Source organism: Harpegnathos saltator, unplaced genomic scaffold (genome assembly GCF_003227715.2).
Source record: "Harpegnathos saltator strain DR-91 unplaced genomic scaffold, Hsal_v8.6 scaffold83, whole genome shotgun sequence".
NCBI classification, from domain to species: domain Eukaryota; kingdom Metazoa; phylum Arthropoda; class Insecta; order Hymenoptera; family Formicidae; genus Harpegnathos; species Harpegnathos saltator.
Genome location: NW_020230682.1, coordinates 1304276 through 1328237, shown reverse-complemented (window position 1 = coordinate 1328237; position 23962 = coordinate 1304276). Strand labels below are relative to the sequence as shown.

General features: G+C 49.2%; 2 protein-coding genes across 4 annotated transcripts in view; one reads left to right on the top strand and one right to left on the bottom strand.

The window, feature by feature from the left end:
• LOC105184120 (protein FAM45A) overlaps positions 1 to 1400 on the top strand; it is a 2566-nt gene extending 1166 nt beyond the window's left edge. For both annotated transcript variants that reach the window (XM_025307108.1, XM_025307107.1), the window contains exons 4-5: positions 6 to 123; positions 214 to 1400. In XM_025307108.1, coding sequence (XP_025162893.1) covers positions 6 to 123; positions 214 to 485 — 390 coding nt within the window. In that variant the 3' untranslated portion in view covers positions 486 to 1400. The remainder of the gene's footprint in view (positions 1 to 5; positions 124 to 213) is intronic.
• Positions 1401 to 5334: 3934 nt separating this feature from the next.
• Positions 5335 to 23962, bottom strand: part of LOC105184119 (uncharacterized) — a 115829-nt gene continuing 97201 nt past the window's right edge. For both annotated transcript variants that reach the window (XM_011142674.3, XM_019841881.2), the window contains 3 exons: positions 8951 to 12427; positions 8201 to 8674; positions 5335 to 7745 (listed from right to left, as the gene is read on the bottom strand). In XM_011142674.3, the coding sequence (XP_011140976.2) occupies positions 8259 to 8674; positions 8951 to 11270 (2736 nt within the window). In that variant the 5' untranslated portion in view covers positions 11271 to 12427 and the 3' untranslated portion in view covers positions 5335 to 7745; positions 8201 to 8258. The remainder of the gene's footprint in view (positions 7746 to 8200; positions 8675 to 8950; positions 12428 to 23962) is intronic.

The window sequence follows — 23962 nt, the reverse complement described above, 5'->3', positions numbered from 1 at the left end:
TACAGAGACATCCATACTACGTCGCAGGCTGTAATAATAGCTTGATATCCTCAAGAACAGATTTGTATGATTTACTTGTAAATATTCCCGCCAGAGAAATCACTGTGACTTCACATGCAAAAGGTAGAATAGTTAGAAACAAATCTTACTTATTAGAGTGATATCATCTGATATCGTTATTTTTGTTAGTAATTTTCAAATTATATGTTCCAGAAAGCCTTACAATGACGAAAACTCACAAGGAGATAGCCTTGTTTATGGTCCAGTTGTGTGAAAATCAAAATTATACAGAGGCGCAAATTATATCCGAGATAAGCGACAAGACGCAGGATCTCCTGAATCAGCTGACATCACTGGCAACAGTGCAAGCTCCAGATGGCAGGAAGATGATATCCGTGGAGATATTTAGGGAAAAGAACTTGGCACCGGCCGTAGAAAATTTCCTTATTAACTTGGCCATTGCGGAGAACCTATTTATGTTATAATATGTAAAGTGTCTATATTTTGTACACTCGCGGACATAATAGTAAGTGCCCATTTTTTGCAATTTTCGGAACGCATCCCGACTCGAGAAGAATGAGAGTCACTGCGGAGCACGCCTGCGCAGTGACTCACAACGAATGGCGAGAAATTAAATATACGTGGTGGGACATATTGACTTGTGCATTCGTTGCAGCTGGTGATTCATCTCGTCCATCTTTTTCAGAAGACTTTAAAGTGGAAGTCATATCTTAAAACGATATCTCACGTATCATTTCCATGCTTGGGTGGAAAGGTAAATATCTATAATTATGTTTTATATTGTAGATACTGTGTGGAAGATATGAAAACAAGAACAGAAACGAAGAGAAAAAATAAAAAGAAGAGAAAAAACGTGAGGAGGAGACAGAAGAATATTTAGCCAGTCTATGTATTTGGTTTGGTATCCATATTTGCATCATAAATTTCATCCTCTCCATCTCCTTCCTCTTCCATGTCCATGTCTGTATGTCCCAAAAATTCAAAATTCGCTATAACAGCTGCTTCTGTACCTAATATCATTGCTTCTGTTATAGAAGCTATGGCTGTTGCTGAAACAATAAATCACATATAAATGTATAACAGAATCGTAACTATCGTAATGCAGCTTATTTCTCTTAATTAAATTCGTATTATTTTAAAAACATAAACATGTTTATTTATCTCTACCTTTCTCGGATATTTTCTCCGGAGTATAACACTTATATCGGATGATTTTTGTCTGTTCTGTGTTCCCTCATTTCCATTTAATGCTGGAGTATTCATTTCATCTGAGTCTGTATTATTCAAACCAAGCAGTGATCGCACTCTGATCATACATCTATAATTGTGTCAGTATACCCAATTTCTTGTAAATATCTGCAATAAAACAGTTTCTTTTATATTCTAGTTTTGTACAATGAAGTTACATGCTTGTTTTTCAACGATCTCCAATTTTATGTAGACTGGCTAAACATTCTTCTGCCTCCTCCTCACGTTTCTTCTCTTCTTTTCCTTTCTTCTCTTCGTTTCTGCTCTTTTTTTCATATCTTCTTCATTATATTTTCCTACTTCCTTCTTCTCAAGAAGTACTTTGACACACAGTATCTATAATATAAAACATAATTATAGATATTTACCTTTCCACCCAAGCATGGAAATGATACGTGAGATATCGTTTTAAAATATGACTTCCACTTTAAAGTCTTCTGAAAGAGATGGACGAGATGAATCATCAGCTGCAACGAATGCACAAGTCAATATGTCCCACCACATATATTTAATTTCCCACATTTCATTGTGAGTCACTGCGCAGACGTGCACAGCAAGCGAAGCAGTGACTCTCATTCTTCTTGAATCGGGATGCGTTTCGAAAGTTACAAAAAAACGGGCACTTACTATTATGTCCGCGAGTGTACATTAATTTATACATACCCAATTAATAACTTGTAAAAACCTTGATCCGTTTAATATAAAAATTACACACATATGTAAACACACAGACACACACACACATAATACAAAATATTAAATCTTTCCATCAATTTATTTACACATTTCATTTCCTTTTATTACATTTCTATTTTATTAAATTTTAATTTCCATATATTATATGCGTTGCATTGTTTTATATCGTGTTACATTGTAACATTATATTGTAAATCACATATTATAAATATCATATATGTGCGTGCGTGTTACTATAATACATTGTAATAAAAGAACAATACGGAATAAAATTACGTTAGATGTGAAAAAAGCATTTCTCTATTTGCGTTACTTCTTCGTCCATCCTATTTTCCTGATACCAAAACGCGAAACCGAGAAAAATTGTAAATTTTTTTAATTCCCGCCAGAATTCCAAATACCTCTCCGCACCTTATGTTCTCCTAATACCAAAACGCGAAAAACGAGAACCTGAGTAAACTTGTAAATATTTCAACTTTCCCGCCAGAATTCTGAATACCACTTTGCACCTTATGTTTTCTTTATACCAAAACGCGAAACTGAGAAAATTTGTACATTTCTAAAATTTCAGCCAGAATTCCGAAAACCTCTTTGCCCCTTATATTTTCCTGATACCAAAACGCGAAAATCGAGAAATTGAAAATATTTGTGAATATTTTAAATTTCCCGCCAGAATTTCGAATAACCCTTTGCACCTTATGTTCTCCTGATACGAAATCGCGAAAAGCGAGAAACTGAGAAAACTAGTAAATATTTCAACTTTCCCGCCAGAATTCCGAATACCTCTTTGCACCTTATGTTCTCCTGATACTAAAACGTGGAAACTGAGAAAACTTGTAGATTTCTAAAACTCCAGCCAGAAATCCGAACACCTTTTTGCCCCTTATGTTCTCCTTATACCAAAATGCGAAACTGAGAAAACTTGTAGATTTCTATAATTCCAGCCAGAATTCCGAACACCTCTTTGCCCCTTATGTTCTCCTGATACAAAAACACGAAAAGCGAGAAACTGGGAAAACTTGTAAATATTTCAACTATCCTGCCAGAATTCCGAATACCTCTTTGCACCTTATGTTCTCCTTATACGAAAACGCGAAACTGAGAAAATTTGTAGATTTCTAAAATTTCAGCCAGAATTCCGGAAACCTCTTTGCCCCTTATATTCTCCTGATACCAATACGCGAAAATGGGGAAAACTGATTTCTCCATGTGTTTTATTTCGTCGCTCCCTGCGGGCTTACTATCAAAGCTAGTGAGGCTGCAGGGCCTCGCCGGCGCGAGGTGCTGCGGCCGAGCGTTAGGGTCGCGGCCCTGCGGCTGGTATTGGCTTGTGTTGTTTTTTCCCTCACCTAGCATTGGCAATAGTTGCTCGCTGTATTATAATGAGCGTAACTAATTACATCTGTATTATCATTGCTCTTTAATTATCTCTGAGCCCCTTTATGCCCCTTTACTTAATACGAAAATTTAGATAGGGTTGTCAGTCTTTATATTACCTCGCCGGTGGTATCATCGAATTCTAGAATTTTCCAAGAAGTTCTAGAAACTTTCAGAATATTCTGGAATTTTCAAGAAAATTCTAGAATCTTCTAGAACGTTCTAGAATTTCCGACATCGTTGACCGACTCGCTCGCCTTGTGTCGGCGCCGCGGCCTCACTAGCTTCACTACCAGCCGCAGGGCCGCGTCTCCGTAGCCGTCGCTTTGTCGTCTAGCCCAGTCGACTTGGCCCAACGGTCTCAATAGCCCCGCCACCATGTGGATGATATTTTAGAAAATTCTGGAACGTTCTAGAAGATTTTGGAACGTTCAAGAAGATTCTAGAAGCCACGTTATCGAAGCTACCGCGTGGACGTAAATGATGTGGATGAAAATAATGTGTAACTTTCTTCTACTATGCAGTACATCAGAAACTTTAAACTCTTTTTTGTTTCGCAAATGCTTGAGTGTGGCGTTAAGCAGTGATGAGCATTCAGTGACGGGCTTGCCGCCGATATCAGAAGTGGCGAGATAAAACACGAGTAGCAGGGAGATAAAATACGAGTAGTAATGCATTGTTCTTCCTCTTGCCGCGCGCTGATAACAGTCGCTACATCGAGTGGGCCGCGCTTGGCTCGAGTGGCTTCGTTGCTTTTTCGATACCGGCGCGTGCTTATTCGTTACATTTCTGTAATTAATAGTTCGGTTGTTGCGAACATCGCAAAATAGTATGGAAATTTTATATTTATCTTAATCCGTTCTATGTTTTCATGTATTCCTCGGAGCGAGGAATTTGTGAAACACTCGGTATATATGTGTTTCGGATTGAAATTTTAATATTATTTCAGCTTCCAATTATTAACTTAAGAATGCCAACATGTGTATATATTTAAAATAAAAATTATTCTAAATTTTCTCACGGCTTGCAATCCTAAGAGACATACATACATACCCAGACAGCACACGGTTGTCCATTGGACGTCCGTTATATGTCCATTTTTTATACAAAAGACGTCCATAGGACGTACGTTTGTCACAACTTCGGACATAGGACATTCGATGGACGTCCTACAGGTCCGATGTCCAATAAGGACATGCTTGTTACGTCCAATTTATGTCCACGGACGTAAATTGGACATAAATTGGACGTGAAACGTACATCCATTGGATGTCCGGTGTTGTCTGGGTATATGTTCGGCCCGTTTTCTGTATTAATAGTCTTTGATATCTTCCGATACTTTATTCCCATTATTCCATATTTGTTACCATCCATGCTTATTTCGAGCTACGAGCTACGTATGTTTCATATTTCGGCCACGATGTTCCTAAGAGGGCGCTAGTACACAGCGAAATTTCTCTGGTACGCTAAATCCCGTAAGGCCAACAGTCTTTATAGTATCTCGTCGGTGGTGATATTATCTCGTCAGAGTGCCGAGGAAGTGGCATCAACATTTTAAATTTCCCGCCGTAATCCCGAAAACTGTCGGTATTGTTATCACTCCTAAATTATCTCCGGGCCCCTTCAGGTACAAGGTTTTGTCCAGGGCTGACAATTTTTAGCATTACCTGGTTGGTGCTCACAGATATCCCTTTTGTTCAGCCGGCAGACCTACAGATGGAGCCACGAGTCCATCGCAGAGACGAATATGTGAAAACTGAATGAACGAACTGCGATCAGAGATTGATGGTTCTCATCGAGACGGTTTCAACGATGGATAACATATGGAATCAACTGGGTGATTATGACAATCAAAATGGTCACAGCAAGGTTCGATAAAGTGGCTGGCCATCTCACGCGGTCGTGCCCAGAATATTTACTTGTTTTGGACCATTCAAATGGTCGGAGGAATATCGGGGTATGTAGCAGTAACAGTAGAATAAAACAAAATCATAATATGCGTACATAACTAACACAATTATATTTATATATTACAATATAAAATTTGTTTAGGAAACCTAAATTCGGAAACGTTTTCTCCTTCTCTTTCTCTCTTTTTCATTTGCCTAGCGCGCGTGTGTGTCGGGATCGCGAAGCCTCGAATGTTTCGACCTGCACGCGTCTCAATTAAAAAGTCACTTTTAGCACGAAAGGAAAAAAAAAAGAAAAATGATGATGAAATGTAAAATTAAAGAAAAAAAAAAACAACGAGGAATACATTCCAAGCGTGTCTTCCACGCCGAGGCGCGAAGAGAACTTCGCTTTGCGACTAAAAAGAACTCGCGCTCGAAAGACAGACGTGAGACTTTTCGCAAAAAAAGCTTTTATTTACATTTGTTTCACGGTTCGTTTAGCGCCTAGGTAAATTTATAATTGCAATAAAATCCCACACACAAATCGATCTCGCACTCACACCGATCACTTGTGGAATGTGTCTCGCATTAATAAATACAGCTTCTGAGATAAATTAAAATATAAGTCTTGCGCAAGTCTGTTTCTCCCCCTGTTCACTTTCTTGCTCTCTCCTTCGCTCTTCCCTTCCCGTCTTCTTTTCCTTCTCCCTTTTTCTTTCTTTTTTTTTTACAACCGAGAGGCATGTAAATTCCAATGCGTCGGACAGAAAACCGGAATCCTGGATTCCATCGTAACAGTAGATTCACTCACGGCGAGCCCGTACACCTTATTTACAATGTTCATATATAAACATATACATTGCGACCGCTTAAACCTATCGATATACCAAGTGAAAGGTAAAAAGTACTATTTTGTACCTTAGACTGTCTGACAAATAAAGTTAAAATGCTGGCCTGTGTGTGTCTGTGTGACGTTAAATCGCACTTATGTCAATCTATTCTATAACGGGTAATAGCGCGTGTGTTCTTCTCCCTCTTCCTCTTCTTCCTCTCTCTCCTTTCCCAGCTGCTCCTCGTTCCGAGTGTCTCTCTTGTTACTTTTCCCTTCGATTCGTTAAAACGCAAGAAATCATGAAATTTGACACGAGAGTCTTGCGACTCGCCTCTTGACAACTTAACGGTTAAAAACTTAAAACACTAAACCTGCGGAATTCTCTTAATCGCTAGTCTTAGTTGTCGCTAACTAAAATCGTACTAAATCGGACTGGCTGATAAATTATCGTCGACTGTACAAACGCCGCTTTCAACTTGATAAAGGATCACATCACGTAGTAAGTCTCGGAACGCACACCCGTGTTGGAGTCGAGAGTCGCGGAGGAGCGTCTTCTTCCGAGAGTTTCGTCGGTGTGTTTTGCGTTCAGTTTTCTTTTTCTTCTTCTAGTTTGGACCTCGCGCGCGCGCACGCGATTTCTCGTAAAAAATATACACCTCTTGCCGGTCGCGTGAAGCTGCCTGCGATGATGACTGTGACACGGTGACGATGATGGCGATGGCGATGGCGATGACGATGACGACGGTGGCAGAAAGACAGTCACATTGAATCCACGAAAAGTCTCAACGAAAGAGACAATAAGTATCGGTCGGGCGGTCTCACTCGAGCGGCGGTGCTCCGACGACTTATCGTACCGAGACTACACGGTAAAACAACGAACTTTAGGATTATCAAAAGTGCCATTCGTCGCAAGTCTCGCTTTCTCCATCTATCACGCGATAGCGAATAACAACTAGCAACACTTGTTCTCTCTCTCTCTCTCTCTTTCTTTCATTGCCAAACAACAACAAGTCGTGAATGTGTCTCGCGAGACGAGATTAGAACAGACTTGAGGGTCCCCCTTCCCCTTCCTCCTCATCCAAATACGTTCCACAGCCGGCGGTATTCGGTGTACCTCTAATAGTTTGAACGTAAAAACCGAACGGAAGCGTTTCTTCCCTCTTTCTCTCTACGTATCTCGCGCGTGTGGAGACGCACTACTATTCTCACCTCTGGCTAGCTCTTGCCCCTCCCTGCCTCCCTCTCTCTCTCTCTTCCTTCGTCAATCACATGAATCTTAATAAGTACCAAGTGCCCTAGTGTAAGATCAAGTTTCGATATACCCTGAAACTACCCACATAACCAGGTAGAGGAACCCCAAAAACGAGTTCGCCGTATACGTTTTACTCGCTTTTCCTTGTTTCTTCTTTTCCTTTTTTTTCTTCGCTTATCGAGAGGATTGAAATAAATATATTTATTTAGATGTCGCACGGCGGAGGCTTGGCTCGGACGTCGATGCGAAAGCGGTAGAACGGGAATGGCAATTAGGTGTCTATACACAAGGACATATCTTACATAGAGAGAGTTACGCGAGATAAAATTAGTCTCTCGAGTTTAGACCGAGCTTTGCGAAGGGCGACGACGATATCCCGCGAGTGTCGATATATACTATGTGTCTCACCGACGACGATCAATTACGTCTGCAACAGAACAGGACAGGATGGTTATGAGAATAACTCGTGCATCACTCGTGCATCCGATCGAACAGCGCGGGCGGCGTGTCGCTGCTGCCAACAAAATCATCTCGTTCGCCGATATGTTTACAAATTCCCTCTCTCTCTCTCTCTCCCTCTCTCTCTCTCTCTCTCTCTCTCTCACTCTCTCTCTCTCTTTCCTCGTCTATATATATATATTTTTTTTCAATTATAATCTCAAACGTTTCGAGGGGCCAAGACGCGCCCTGGCCGAGACGTTTGGATCGCAATCGAAAGAGGAATACTTCGCGGTAACAATTGCCCTAGTGAGAAACGTTGTGCACGCGACACGCAACAACACCGAGGCTTGATACAGGCCCGCAAGATGGAACAAGACCCCTCCCTCCCCCCGCTGCCTCAACAAGAGTGATAGACGTAATTTTACTTTCGCTGTGACCTACCGAGTCAAGCGAGGAATCGCGTTCTATCTTGATCGCGCGGGTTTGTTGGCACAGCCCTTTACGTGTTGTTATAAAGCTGATGGTGGGTCTGATGTTGACTCGGATGCGAGTGCTGGTGCTGGTGCGGATGCTGATGCTGCTGCACCGTCGGATGCCTCGCGTTGTACCTGACGCTGCCGGCGAGCGAGCTACCCCTGCCGTGAGTGCCGACCATGCTCTGCGTGTCGGACAGCTCGTCCTCCTCCGCGCCCAGGCTCCGGAACCTAACGAAACCATCCTCGGCGACTAGCATCGTCGAGCCGCTGGTCGGAGCCTGCTCGTGTAGGCCTCCTTGAACGGGCGTGTGCCTGCCGCGAGTCTCGGAGCTCCTCAGGGTCTGTATGCCATTACCGTGGCGACTCAGGGAACCCCGGCCTTCGTGAGGAAAGTGGCCCATCGTACCAGACTTGCGAATGGAATGTCTCTCGAAGGTACCTACGTGACAAACACACGACACCGTCAATTTCCCTTTTGTCCAAAGATGAATGTCGGCAGAGTCGGGCCACCCGCCGACGTTACGCTACCTTGTTTCTCGCTCTCGCACACGTTGTCGCGCGATGGCGCACACGTGCCTTGGCACAACACGACCGACACGCGTGCGAAAAACATGAGTTTTACGAGAGTCAGACGAGAGAAAGCGCCTCGTGTCGCGAGGCGCAAACAAAAGCTTCCCGGATTCCCGGAAGGGAAAGGTAACGAAAGTCCAGATACCTGATATGTTCAAGTGCTCGGGCAGGGTGTTGAGCGGGAAGCTGTCGTCGTAGACCTGCTTGCCCGTCCGCATGGTGTAGTTCTGTATCGCCTGGTTGGTGCTGCATATCGCCGGGTACAGCACGTCGTCCATGTTCTCGGTGGACGTGGAGCTGCCGCATGGGAAGAGGGCGAAGCCTGAGTGGGCCGAGTGTTGCTGCATCTGCTTCTCGCGTAGCGGATACTGCGACAGACTGGCGACCCAGGCGAGGAGGCCGCACACCGACAGCTCCAGCACCCTGACGGAGAACTGCCAGCCCCACCAGAGCCACGGATACGCCTGCGGCCGCTCTTGGACGCCGAATATCCCGTAGAGCTGCACGAGGCCCATGAGAATGAAGAGCAACGCGATGGCGATGGTGGTGGTGATGGCGGTGCTGAGGGCCACCGTGGTCGGATCGGCGCCGGCCATCATGTGATTCGCGCCGGCGGCCTTGTTGCTGGCCACGTGGATCTGCGAGCGCACCACCCGGTACACGTACACGTAGCACAGGCCCAGGGTCACGCACACGACGACGTAGATGCACTGGCAGACGAGCGGCAGGATCCGCGCCTCGTCCTGGTAGCCGAGCACGTGCGTCGACACGTGCAGCGACACGCACAGCACTATGTGCACGGTGGACGACAGCACCAGAGTGGTGGGCGAGAGGATGCTGTTGTTGAGCGACGGCGCCTCCGAGCAGCGCGCGAGGTAGAGCACCAGCGTGGCGAAGGCGGTGGACAGCAACGGCGCTGGCAGGTACATGAGCACCCTGGACAACGGCTCGGGCAACGAATGGCCGAGGTTGTAGGCGTCGTAGAACAGGTGGAAACACCGGAGCGTGCAGACGGTGGTGAGGAGCAGGTGCACGGCGAGGAAGTACGACTGACTGAGCAGGTTGGTCGCCTCGTTGAAGCGCACAATCTTGTAGATCGAGAAGAGCGCCATGAGGGTGAAGGTGATGGCCGCAAAGTACACGTGCAACGACCAGGCGATCCGCCACGACTCCAGCGGGTTCTGCGTGTCCACGTGCGACACCAGCCGCTCGTCGTCGTCGCCGCCGCCGTCCGCGGCACCAGCGGCGCCGCTGCCACCGTTCGGTCGCTTGGACGTGGGCGCCGGCGGTTGCGCTTGCGGATAGGGTAACCTCTCCGTGTCCACAATCTCGATGCTGTCCGTCTTGAGGCCGTGGTCGTTGCGCAGGCCGCCACCGTGGTAGCCGCCGTCGTCGTCCTGCCGGCCGGTGTTGGGCAGATTGAAGATCGTCGGCTGCGTCACGCTCTTGGCCGCGTAGTCGGCAACGGTGCTGCCGCTGGGAGGGCTCTTGGGCGTGCTGCTGATGCTGATGCTGGGTGGCATCTGAGTGGTCCGGTCGGTCGTGGGCGCCAACGGCACGTTCGCCAACGGAGGACTTTTGGTGGCCAGCGGTTTCAGCAGTATATCGGGAATGTCCTGCTTCCTACCGTTGCTGCCGGACAGGATCCTCGAGATGCTCGGATAGTGGAGGGTCACGTACTCGGTGGTGTTGTTTCTCGCCGCCCGGTCGCCGTCGGCAGCCCCGGACTCTGCGGAGGAGGAGGAGGAGGAGGAGGCGGCTGGCCTCTGCTGCTCCTTGCCCGCTTGGCCGCCCGCCGATGACGGCTTGTTCCGCGAGTTTGAGTGCGAGTGCGAATGCGAGTGCGAGTGCCGCTCCGGCGCCTCCTGCGCCGGGCTCTGAGGTAGATCCGGCGGCCTTATGGGTATCCTCTCGTGCGCCGGAGTCAGGCTAGGCGGCGGCATCGGCCTCCTGTTGCCGGCGTGCACATCCGAGTTGGTGCCACGCAGCGTCGGCTTGTCGGCGAACGGGTGTAAGTACTCCCGGGGCAGGGGCGGCGTGAAGAGCGCCCTGGACGGCGGCGCGTACGACGGCATGTCGCGGAAGATGGGCGACGCGGTGGCTCGGGGCGCCGGGTACTTGGCCGCCGGCAACGACGGGCCAGCCGGCGTGGCGGCGGTGGTGCTGGTGCTGCTGGTGCTGCTGGTGGTCAACGGCGACGGCACCGTCGACAGGGTCGTGCTCGCCGAGACTTGAGCGTCGTAGGCTGGCACGCTGCGCTTCGTGGTCGCCGAGCTGTGCGCCACCTTGTTGAAGATTGCCGCCAGGTTCTTCTCCAGGGCGGTGTGGTCCAAGTTGAAGATCGGGCTGTTGGGCCCGCCGTCGCCGCTCGCCGTGCACGCGCTCCACTGACGGCACAGCAGCAGCGCCAGCAGAAGCGCCGGCAAGGACCGCATCCTTCTGGAGGTCATGACGACGCTCGACATCGTGCCGGGGGGGATGATCGCGGACACCTAGACGCCCTGTGCGGGCATCGGTTCATTCCATAACAGGCTCCTCCGCCGCTTCACCACGACCACCGCGACCAGAAGAGGGCGGGGGTTGGAGCCACCGTAAGGACACTTGTCGGGGTGACCAGTATTATCGAACGATCCGCCGTTCGATTATCCACTACTATATCTCCCTTTCTTTGTCTTCTCTCCTCGTCTCCGACTTGAGAGACTTTACTCTCGGGCTTTACTCACTCACTCTCTCTCTCTCTCTCTCTCTCTCTCTCTCTCTCTCTCTCTCTCTCTCTCTCCCCCCCTCTCTCTCTCTCTCTCTCTTTCTTACGTGGAATCCACGTGTCACATCTCCGGTCGGCAGTGCTCAGAGTTTGCTCCCTCGCGATGTCACAATGACATTCGCCGCGCGTCTTATGCTGATCCGCCAGTGCCTTCGCTCGCTGGGGGAGATTAGACGACAGCGTGTCTCTGCGGCGGTGCGCGATTCCGCGTGTGCATCTTCGCGACTGCCAGGCTGCGGACGAGTCCTCCTCCTCGTCGTCGTCGTCGTCGTCGTCGTCGTCGTCGTCGTCGTCGTCGTTGTCGTCGTCGTCGTCGTCGTCGTCTCCGCTCGCACTCTGGGATATCGCGATCCAATTTCTTCGGCCGATGCGGCGCGGCTCGCAAAACAAACGACCAGCAGCCGGACGACTAACGCGGAGTGTCCACACTACCGTGCTGCCGCATCCTTGTGAGCTTCCATTATATGCGCCGCCGGACGGGACGGCGAACGATCCAATAACGTCGGATTATTTCGCCGTGCTAACTTCGTTGCCGCCGCGCGGCGTTGTCCCCCGCGGTTCGCTCGCTCTTGAATCTATCTGGTCGCGCGGCCGAGAACGGCGACGACGCAGGACTTGTTAGGTGAGCTTGATCCGATATCGCTGCTGCTGCTGCTGCTGCTGCTGCTGCTGCTGCTGCTCGGAGCCATCCCAGATTCGCGAGAGCCTCGGCCGGAACGTAAATGCCCGTGGGGACATTTAACGCGCCCAATTGCCCTGCGCACCGCTAGTCCTGCCCGGCGCGGCCTCGCGCAATTACCGTGTCGATTTCTTTCTCATCGGCGCGCTCGTCCGTTGGTCTGCTCGCTTCCTCGGTACCTGCGAAGGATATTCTGTCGTCAATATGGGAAGGCCTGTCTCCGCCCCGCAGCGAGAGCGGAGGGAACCCGGAAGAGGGTCCGAGGTGCTTTCCTCGCCGGATAGATATTAGATGAGCGCAACAGTTTTCGGGCTTCTCGAGGGTGTCGCGAGACTCTCACGGCGGCTGTTGCAAGTACGCGCGATGTGTAACGCGGCAAGGTCGATGGAGAAGTGCAATGGCGTACTACTTGGCGGAATGAGTCGATGGTTTTTCAGCAAATTGCTCGGTCCACTTTTCCATCGCGAAACCCATCCAAACTTTTGCACTCACCCGCCACCACGAGAGTCCTACAGTCTGCAAGCTGCCCTTCTCCCCCCCCTCCTGCGCCCTACCTATCATTCGTTCATCAACTTTTTGACGAGTTCTTCCGGCTGATACACACAGAAGGGATACTCGAACCAGAACTCTATACCGCCGGTCTTTGCCTATCTATTTCCGTCTCTTTCTCTTCTTCTATCTGTCTGTCTGTCTGTCTGTCTGTCTGCGGGGGGAGAAAAATGTTTGCCCGAGAGTGAAAGAATTTTCCGGGGTGAAATATATGAACGACGCGGATATTCCGGTTCGAGTTGTCGAAATCATCCAGTCTGGATCATTCAGAGAGAGCTTTTCCGGTCAATTTTCAATTGGAACTTTTGAGTCGTTCGTATCTTCGTACGGAAGAGACCGCTCCGTGTTCGCGCGCCGCCATATTTTCGTCGGCGACTCACAAAGTTGTTGGTCCTTTCTCAGGACCTGGCGGTACTCTCTGGTCGCGCGATGGGACGATCTGGTTACTTTGCGTAAAAATGTCTCGCCCTTCTCTTCTCCTTCACCGGAAGGAGCGGGGAAATCGGAAGCCACGGTCGACGCGCGGAAGGGGAGGAGGTCCTCTCGCTTCCGCCTCGGGAACGGGGTGACTCGGATCAAGGATGCCTCCTGACAACGTCGGTGAGTCGTCAATTAAGGGGACTGCAGGGTCAGATTACTGAAAAATCGTGCTTGTTTTTTGATAATATTTTGCGACGAACTAAATAAATGTGCAAGAATGAAAATTTTTGACATATTTATACAACATATGAAGAGTAGAAAAATTTTGTTTATTAACAAATACTTTCACAAATATAGGTCCATTTAAATTTTAAATGCGTTTCTCTCGAAATTTTATTCTTCAACTTTTTGCAGTGATTTCTCCGAAACTGAGCTTCGTATCGATTTGAAATTTTAAAGCAATAATATTTGTTCATCTGGCTCTTAGGTGAACCATGGACAACTCCGTCAAAATATTTCATTTCGAGATATTAATTTTTTTATTGTAAAGGAATTGAAAGATTTGAATCTTTTCCTAATAATAGCTGCCATTTTGTTAATTTTGTTCGATTTTTTTTATAGTGCTTCACCAGATAATGATAAGCCTCCTTAAAATTTCTAGCTGAAATTCGCTCTGATCGGACCACCGAGAGCCGCGAGATATTACTGCAAAAACAACTTGAAAAAAAAAAAGGAGAGTATATTTCAGCTATATATATCGTATATTTATACGAGTATTTGTTGATAAACAAAAATTTTCTACTCTTCACTTATTATATAAATACACCTATAATTTTCATTCTTGCACGTTTATTCAGTTCATCGCAAAATATTATCAAAAACAAGCACGATTTTTCAGCAATCTGACCCTCCAGTCCCCTTAAGCGTGTAAAAATACGCGCCATGTCGGCGAGCGCGTCCGCAAACACGTGACGTTAGCCACGTTTCATTAATTCGCATGTTAATATTATTAGCCTGCAGAAATATGCGCGCGCGTGTGCGGATCATAATTATGGATTATTCGTAAATACTATTATTTATCATTATTAAGTTAATTAAGTCCGCCATCGAGGCCGGTGACCACCGGCGGCTGGTAATTCGCCGGCGGTAATTGATCGTAAAGCGATCCGAAAGCGGCCGGTCGCTCGGCAGGCGGGGGGAGGGTGAGGGGGGAGGAAGGAGGAGGTGGACGAGGCCGCGGGCTTCTTTGTGCGTGGGATACCTTAGACGAGCAACGGCGAGAAGTCGTACAAAAGGCTCGCGCGTCGCTTCTCTTCGTGGCGAGAGGCACCCTCGGGAAATTGATTGACCAGGTAAGACGCGCGGATGAGTCACGTCGCGGCGACGGCGACGGCGACGTCGAGGGGAGTGAGCATCGATTTCTCCGGCCGCTATCTCATTCTTGTCCGCGAACGAAATTTAACAACGTATCTCCCGCAGTTCCGCGCGTGCGCGCCTTGCCGAAAGGCAAATCTCATCTCCAAATTTCACAATAGGGCGGGCAATTTTTCGCTCGTTTGTTTATTTACGATACACAAAAGCGCCGCATGACGATGCGCTACGACGGGGCCGAGCATGTGATTATGACCGGGCAAGCCTCTCGCACGTTTCTCCCGGTCGTCCCGAATCACTCAACGGGTTGAAGAATGACTCTCAGGGTTCCATTCAGAGACTGTCCTATGTGACAGTTTCCCGGAATGGTTTCAACCTGGCAGCCGGACGTATGGAAGTTAAAACCCCTTCGGGCTTCGTGTTCGCAGTAGGACCTTACGCTTAATCATCTCGAGTTTATCTTCAGGTACTTCGCAGCCGATAAAGTGCAATCACCAGGGGCTCGGCAAAGCGCGCGACTTTCGACCACTTCGTGTTTACACGGTGAGAGCGAAATTACCCTCAACGGGGATACACCGAATAAAACGAAGCAAAGTAGGGAGCTAATTGGGAGCAAAGTTTCCCGACGGATTTGCTGTTACAAGGGAAGAACATTATCGAGAGAAAAGATGTTTGGACACGAACGCGAGGAATGTTGGCGGGAGATTCAAGGAAATGATGTCGAGGGATACACGCCAAAGCGTGTATACACGCCCGCAGCGGTGAAAAGGTTGAGCCAAGTTCAAAGTATCCCTACAGGTAGTTGAAACTTGAGCTGGCCTTCCATGCAAGACTAAAAATGATCAAACGTGTCTCCGAATCCAGAGATGTCGTTAGTCTCTTCTTGCATGCTATTGTCACACGCTGCGACTAATCCAAGCTCGTCGTTTTGTCCGAGACGGCGAGGCGACGGAGGAAGCTGGAGCCAATCGTGCGTGTCAGCTTCCTCGTGCGAAATTGCCCTCGGTCGCCCTGCCCCCCCCCCCCCCAGATTGCGCTGGCCCGCAGAGACGCGGCCGCGAAATGTAAATACGTGACGCGCGAGCGCTTTGAGCGCGCCGGACAACGCCTCGCCCGGGTGAAAAACGGGCGAAAGGCTATTTGTCTCTTTTTTCACGGTGTGCGCGGTTTAAAATATTCGTTGCATGCGGCAACTTACGTGCAACCTGGATTTTCGAGCCCCTCCCCCCGCCCCCGCCGCCACGCGATTCTATCGATCAAGTCGCGCAGCGACGGGCGCTTTGACACGCGGCGCGAGATTGTCGCAAAAATGAATCGCCGGGATCAACACGAGCCGGCGAAATTAGTTTTCGCCGACGGTCGCGCGCGCTGCTTTGTCCGCCACATGCGCGCTCTGCTCTCGTTACTCCCTCCCCCCACCCCGCCCCCTCGCCTGGCTGCTCTTCGTTTCCCACAAAGTCGCGGAGTGAATTCTGCGAGGAGGAAACGAACGAGAATGAGCGGCCGCAGATCCGTCGGACAGGACGAATCTTCCGGACGGGATACAAAGGCATCCTCTTGCGATCGGAGTCGAAGCAGCGAAGCGGGGAATCGCTTCGCTCGAGTAAACATTTCTCTCCGGGGCGGCCCGCGACCGCCGCCCACCGTTGTCATCATCATCATCGGCCGCGCCGCGCCTTATCGGCTGTGATTCAGCGGCCGGTTGCTTTAATTCGGCAAACACGCGCACGCCCGTCCCATCGGGTTTGCGTCCCATCTGTGTCCTTCCCCTCCCTCCACCCCTCCCCTTTGTCCCGTTTGTCCTGGAGCCGTCGAATCGCGCGCGATCGCGGCCGCCGCCGCTGCAGCAACACTCAAAGCCCGCGGGCGGTTTGCTCTCGATGGCAGTCGATTAAGCCGAAATCAATGCGACTAATAGCGGCCGCGCGATCTGTTAAGGGCCGGGGACGACTGGACGAGTCGAGTCGCACTCAGTCTCGCTTAACACACGGCGACTGCGAATAACTCCGACCACCTCTCTCCGCACCCCTCGGCTTAGCTTAATTAATTACGGCGCCGCGCCGAGGCGGCGTGCGTGCGTTCGTTCGTTCCCTCATACACTGAGAAAAAAATTGTATTAAAATTCAACAAATCTTTGGTAAATATATAGAAAAGGGTACACCTCACCGATTTTTTTCATTTTGAAATATGTTATAAGGGATGAAATTCTGAGTGACTTTTCCTAATACAATTATATGGGTGTCGCTTATAGTTTCTGAGATATTTGACTTTATAGTTTTATAATTGTACGTTAAAGTATATTTGAAGTAGACAAGTAGTTTTCATTCACTTTAAATATAGGAAACTTATTGCGTCTTTATATATTGTTGATCGATATTGAAAAGATCTCTTTAAAAGCCACAACACCTAATTATATGCAGATATTGTAATAAGTTAAGTTGAGCCAGAATCAAATATCTCAGAAACCATAAGCGACCCCATATAATTGTATTAGAAAAAGTCACTCAGAATTCTTTATATCATATTTCAAAATCATCCTTTATAACATATTTCAAAATGAAAAATCGGTGAGATGTACCCTTTTCTATATATTTATCAAAAATTGTATTGAAACTCTACAAATCTTTGTTCGAATACTGTGAATACATTTATTTGGTAAAACTTTAGAATAGGGGCTTTTCCGAATTTTGATATTTATTTGTTACTCTCATGGTAACAGTTTTTGTTGTGACTCCGACAGTGATAATCAATCGGGGGAGCCTGAAGAAAATGTTATCCACTTATTTTTTGAACAATTTTTTTGGTAAATATTCAGAAGTATTATTATACCAAAAACTACGTTTTCTTGTTCAGTAATTCACAAAACTAGCTGTAAAAAAACATATATACAAAGTTTTACATATATATTAAGGGAGGGGAGAAGGGGGCTGAGATCTTTATAGGAAAAAACACGAAAATTTTATTCCATATATTTAAAATATTTTAAATATCGATTTTATACTGATTAAATACCGTTCACAGTTATTACTCGAATCTTTCGCCTTGCTAAACAGATGAGTACGATATACTAAAAATGGATACTGAAAAGATTAGCACGACCCCTACGCAAGGTAGGACGTATCATAAATTACAAGCAAAATAAAGCAGAGCATTATTCACAATCATACTCTGCTTTAATCGAAAGCACAAATTTATATTATAAAGTCTAAATTATACCGGAGAATAGTTTATGTCTTTGGTTTATTAAAGTTCATTGAGTTTTTTATACTTTTACTCAATAGTTTAAATTTGATGCATTTTTCCTTCAGAGATTTACAAGATCCGAAAAAACTTGAAAAAAATAGATCGGTAACATTTTTTTCGGGCTCCCCCCATTGATTATCATTGTCGTAGTCACAAGAAAGATTTTTATTCAGCAAGTAGCAAAAATATATCAAAATTCGGAAAAGGCCCTATTCTAAAGTTTTACCATTTATTTAAATTAAGCAATTATTTTCTAAAGTTGAAGAAAAAAGTTCACATTCAGCACCTCTGTTCTTCCATTTTAGAAACTAGTTAATCGCTTAATTTGAATAAATTTATTTACAGTCGTGTTCGAAAACAAAGATTTGTTTAATTTTAATACTATTTTTTCTCAGTATATGCTTCCGCGGTATCCGGGCAAAGCTGCCGCTTCAGCCAGCCACCTATTCGTGACGGCAAAGGGCTCGGATGGGACGCTGAAACACACGTAAATGAGGCCGAGCCGAGAGTTTACACCAAGTGTTTACACCCGCGATTGTTGTGTCGTCGTTATGGAACTTGCAGCGCGCGCTTAGCGTTGCTCCGTTATTTCCTTCCTCTCTCTCTCTCTCTCTCTCTGATGCCCGCGCGCCGCGTCCGTCGTGACGATTAGCGCGCGCGTCATCAGTCGTTCTTTCTAAACATTCGATATATAATTTTTGTTTACCCGGCAAAGAGAAAACAGATGGATCACGGGGTGGGACGGGGCGAGAGGAGAACCCGCGAAAGCCGAGCTGCGCGCTCCAGCAAAAATATTTCGCGTCCTCGCGTGTACTACGCGCGCGCGCGAGAGAGTGAGAGAGAGAGGGGGGGGGGGGAAGAGAGAGAAAGAGAGAGAGAATACGGGCATACAGTGGAGGGAAATATTTGTTCAACGCATATTAATTTCGGCTAAACGGTTTCAAAATATGTTTGCCATGGCTATCGGCGGCAATTCCTATTCCATCGTAACCGGGCGGAATATTACTGCGAATATCGGTGATTGATATTGCTCACGCGATTTGACTGCGTTTCGAAAGGTTTTTGCGAGGCAGAAAAGACTGAAACACGGTAAACTCGAAATCCCATTAAACAGTGTATCCGAAAGCTGCGGCTTAGTTATCGATATTCTTGGCAAAACATGTCGCGCGCCACCGCGGCCGCGCTCTTTGCAGCGCGCACATTTCTCTCCCGCTCTCCTCCCTGTCCCTCGCCCTAGCTCTCAGGGCGGTGAATTTTTCCCGAGGAAAAAACTGCGCCAGCGAGCTTCTCGCCATTTTTAGCTCACGGTGCCGCCGCCGAGGACTCGCGAAATCGCAAAACGGGAGGAGACCAGGGGAGAAGGAAAAAAAGAAGACGAAAAACAGAGAGAGAGAGAGAGAGAGAGAGAGAGAGAGAGAGAGAGGGAGAGAGAGAGAGAGAAAGAAGCGGCGAATTTCGAGACGTAATCTGATCGCCGCCGAGGACATCAGCAACGTTAAGTGAAACGCGATCATGTCCGATCTGTTTTCAATTCCCGCCGGTCCCCGGGTGGAATCGATTATCAGGTGTTGCTCTCGCGAAGGAGACGTTCACAGGAGACGACGAGGCCGCCCTCGTCCTCTCGCGGAGGACGCCGAAAACGCTTGTCCGGTCGACTCGCGCAACAACCGATTCAATTAACTCGTCCGAACCTCAACAACCACCCACTCTACCTCCTCCCCTCTCGTGCCTGCTCTCGTCTCTCACCTTCTGGTCATCTTCATTACCCTATCGGCCTTATCGCGTGTGTACGTACACGTCGCGCACACGCGCATAACTCGCGCGTATCGCGCAGCTCCTCATCCATCGTCTCAAAGTCACGCGAGGAATTCCGCCGCGCCACGTCTCTCCCCCTTGCCCCTCTCTCTTTGCCCCTGCACCCCGATGGATGCGCCGTCACCGTCGCATCGACAACGACGACGACGACGACGACGCCGGCCTCGCCTCGTTGCACGTTCACTTTCACGCGTGAGATTAACCTCCTCTCCCTTTATGAGCGCGTCCCCCGGGAGGCATTAACACGCGCCGCGAAGACGATTGAGCGAGCCCACTCGTGCGCGTCCCAGAACCTACAGGTGTCGTACATCTTTCGAATCTCCGTGAAGCGCCGACGAAGAATCCCTACACACACATACACACACACAGCATCCTGCAGCCCACGCCGTCAAGGGGCGAGGCGCTCTTCTCGGACTTTGCGACACCCCGATGACCAGCCGAGTGTCGAGTCTTCGACTCTACAGCGTTCCCCTTTATTTCTTCTTTCTTCTCTCTCCTTCTCTCTCTCTCTCTCTCTCTCTCTCTCTCTCTCTCTGTCTCTCTCCTCAATTACCGCTTGGATTTGTTGCGTTGGACGTGGCGCTTCCTCGACGCGGAATTAAACGGAGCTTCCACTCGATTAGAGCCTGCGATATTTTACCGCCGCGTCTGAATTGAGTTCTCCCTCTCCCCCTCCTCTCTCTCTTTCTCTCTCTCTCTCTCCCCCTCCCTCAACCCTTCAAGTGCCGCGCTTCCTGATACGATCATTAAGCCGAGCTAGACTCGTGCGGCCGCGCGCGTATAGTTATCCCCAATTAGCCCCCTCGCTTCTTCGCATCCCTTCGCGAGCAGACAAGAGACGAGAGAGACGAGAGCGGAGAGGAGGAGGGGAGAGGAGCACAGGGGGAGCGAAGGGATCGGCAATAATCTATTCGTCCGAGTGTCGGCAGCGGGCAAGAGCCGGTCCCCCGTCCGATTTTGACGAGCTTCGCGTGCGATGTTCGGCCTCGCCTCGAACGCGAGAGACGTAACCCTTAATAACGGGGGCAGCGCTTAATAATTCATCGCAGGAAAAGATCCCGCGGAGCGATCGGCGGCTCTTTTACACGGACGCAGGCGGCGCCGTAAATTCAAGTCGCGAGATGCAAACTGTCGCGCAAACTGGGTCGAGTTCCGACGTATTGATAAGTAGCCCAAAGCCGGGCGCGCGCGCCGTATTAATTATTAAAAGCACTAAGGCGGAACTATCCTCTCTCCCTTTATGCCGGAGTCTCTCACGGGGGACATTACTCGACGGCGGAAGGCGAGGGCGAACTCGCGGGAGCGGACGATCAAGTGGCCCGCAGGTGAGACCGCTCCCGATTCCGTTAATTATTGAGCGCGCTGTCTCGCTATTCCCTACCTGGCGACCGGGAGCGTCGTCGTCGTCGTCGTCGTCGTCGTCGTCGTCGTCGTCGCCGTCGCGATTAGCTTAACGACAGCAAAGAAGCGGCTCCGCGCGCGCGACGGATCGCTCGTCCGTCTTTTTTCCTCTTTCTCTCTCTTTCTCTCTCTCTCTCTCTCTCTCCATCTCTTTCTGTTTTTTGCCGGCGTAAAACTCGCTTCGGCGGCGCGAATGGCGATTTGAGCGAGCGACGGTCGAGACTGTAAAACGTCCGGAAAAACGCGCGATTAGTTCGCCTCCTCCCTTTCTCTCTCGGCTCTTTTTTATGGGTTAATATATCCATCGGCAGCTCGTCATCGCCGAGAGCAGCGGCATCCATCTTCATTTAGACTGCACGCCCGGCGTGCGTGGAGCTCGCGAGGCGCGCGCGACGCCCTCCGCGTCCGCGATTGAAAAATATCCCCTAATTAAACTCATCTCGATGCAAATTAGCGCGCGCGCGCGCGCGGCAAATATTTATTAGAGCAATTATTTACGCGGCGCCGGCGGCTGTCTACGTTTACGCGCGGCTGGCGTTATGAAAGAGAGAGAGAGAGAGAGAGAGAGAGAGAGAGAGAGAGAGAGGCGCAACTGTTACCGCGCACCGGCGTTGCGCGCGAAAAAGACGCGCCAGGAACACGCAAGAGCTTCCGAAAGTCCGCAGGAGGGCATCCTCGGACGAGAGGCGACGCGCTCGAGAGCTCTAAAGGACTTTGGCGATAACGCCATTAGAGAGACATCGATTATTGGCGAGACTGACTCTTTCTCTCTCTTTCTCTCTCTTTCTCTCTCTTTCTCTCTCTCTCTCTCTCTCTCTCTCTCTCTCTCTCTCTCTCTCTCTCTCTCTCTCTCTCTCTCTCTGTCTCTACTCTATCTCTCTTCCGTCTCTACTCGGGCAAGTTTCACCCTCTCCGTCGATGCCAATTAACAGCAAACTTTCCCTCTCTTCTCGCTCCTCACCGGCTGATGTCGCGAAGCGAAACGCATCGACGATGCTTCCGCGACTTCGAAAAGTGGCCGGCAAAGTTTCATTAGCCGACGCGGTTTTACGACGATGAGCTCGGCTCTCGTTTTCGGTAACGAGCCGCGCGCGGCCGATCGCGAGGAGATCGCGAAGGAAGTTCAGATGTTGCGCAGCTTCAAGCGTGATTATCGAGGAGCGCGCCGGCGCGGCGATCGGCTGCGCGGTCCGCAGGAATGCCGTAATCGACATTCTTGCCGGGCAGCGGAAAAAAAGGGTCGGCGGTGGCATTAAGGCTCCTGCAAGCGCAAACGGCCCGACGACTGATTATCCGGCTTCTTTACGTCCAAATTCTCCGAGAAGGAACCGCCGCGCGCCGTTGGATGTCTCGTTGCTTACAGTATGTTAACTTTTTTAAGCGCACAAGGGAGAGAGAGAGAGAGAAAAAAGAACCCACTCTCTCTCTCTCGCGCGCACGCGCGCGTTAACAAGATGGTAACACGTAGATAAGGACGCGGGGCGATCGCTGGAAATTCCTGCTTCTCGTCCGGCTGCTCGGAGGACGAGAGTCCGGCGAGAATGTCTACGCGACGCCGCCGCACAGAGGATTTAAGAAAGCCCGACGTGCTATCTGCGAAAGCTCGAGCAAGGGCGCAATAAAAAGCGCAATAAAAGCACTTCGCGTCGAATTCGCCCGGCGATTTCTCTCGGTCGATCATGCTTCTGCTCACCCCGCGAGGGCTTTTCTCCTGTATACCGGGTGTCTTGGCTTGACCGCGCTTCTATTTACGGACAATTTTGAAAGGAAGAGGTCGAGCGACGAAATTTCGAGTGTCGGCGAGTTTCGCCGTTGAGTTCGCCGGGGCCGATCGATTTTCGAAATTCCGCCTGTCGTCCCGTCACTGCACCGAGCGCTAATGGCGACGACGACGACGTCGCGCGACGTCGACGGAAATTCGCCGGTGGCGGACGTCGCGTTACAAAAGATACTCGCGTTACAGCCGCTTAAGTAGCCAAGCAACACTCCTTAAATTATGCAAATACGTATCGCGTTCTTGGCGCGAAACTTGCGAGGGGAATTTTATCCGGCGCCGCTAGTTTGCGAATTTCGCCCGGAAACACGACACGCTAATGCGCCCGCGGCCAATTTGTTCATTCGCGTGTTTCCTTTCGCCGTCCCCCCCTCACCCCCGCCCTCACTCACCGTGCAACCTGTACTCCTGCGCTGGATTTCGCCCGACGTCGCGAAATCGCGACAGGAATGTCACGCTACGTCAGCAGGGAGGACGTTAAGATCCAAGGCGATCTTAATTCTCTTTCTCTCTCTCTCTCTCTCTCTCTCTCTCTCTCTCTCTCTCTCTCTCTCTCTCTCTCTCTCTTGCCGCGACTTTTGCCCGCTTCTTGCTCCCTCCGCGAAATCGCGAGGGAGAGCGGCGCGCGCGGCAGGAAACCACCGAGCGATTACCGACATTGTCTACACCCACACACACACCGACCAGCGCGTTGTTTACATAGATTACCCGTCAAAAGATGGCTCATACGTGGCTTACACGTTACGTAGACGTAGATTATGCAAACCATATTACACGTAAATCCCGGTATTAACGAACAAGCAAATATGAAATTAACTGTATATATTTGGTATACACGTTACCCGATATCTAAACCCACCCAGCCAGCCAGCCAACCTACCTACCTACCTACCTACCTACCTAGCTAGCTAGCTAGCTACCTAACTATCCACCTACCTGGCAGCAGAGAATACACGATTATTTCTAGGGAAGACCGCAGTTTATCCAGCGGCGAGAGACAAGGGAAATCCACAGACGAATAATAAAATCGACGTATGACGAAAATTCCGTCGTATGAACTCGCTCGCTCATAGGAGGACGGGAGGAGGAGCAATATTTATAGAGATACAGCGCTCTGCGCCGGGGAGACGAGAGAACGGGG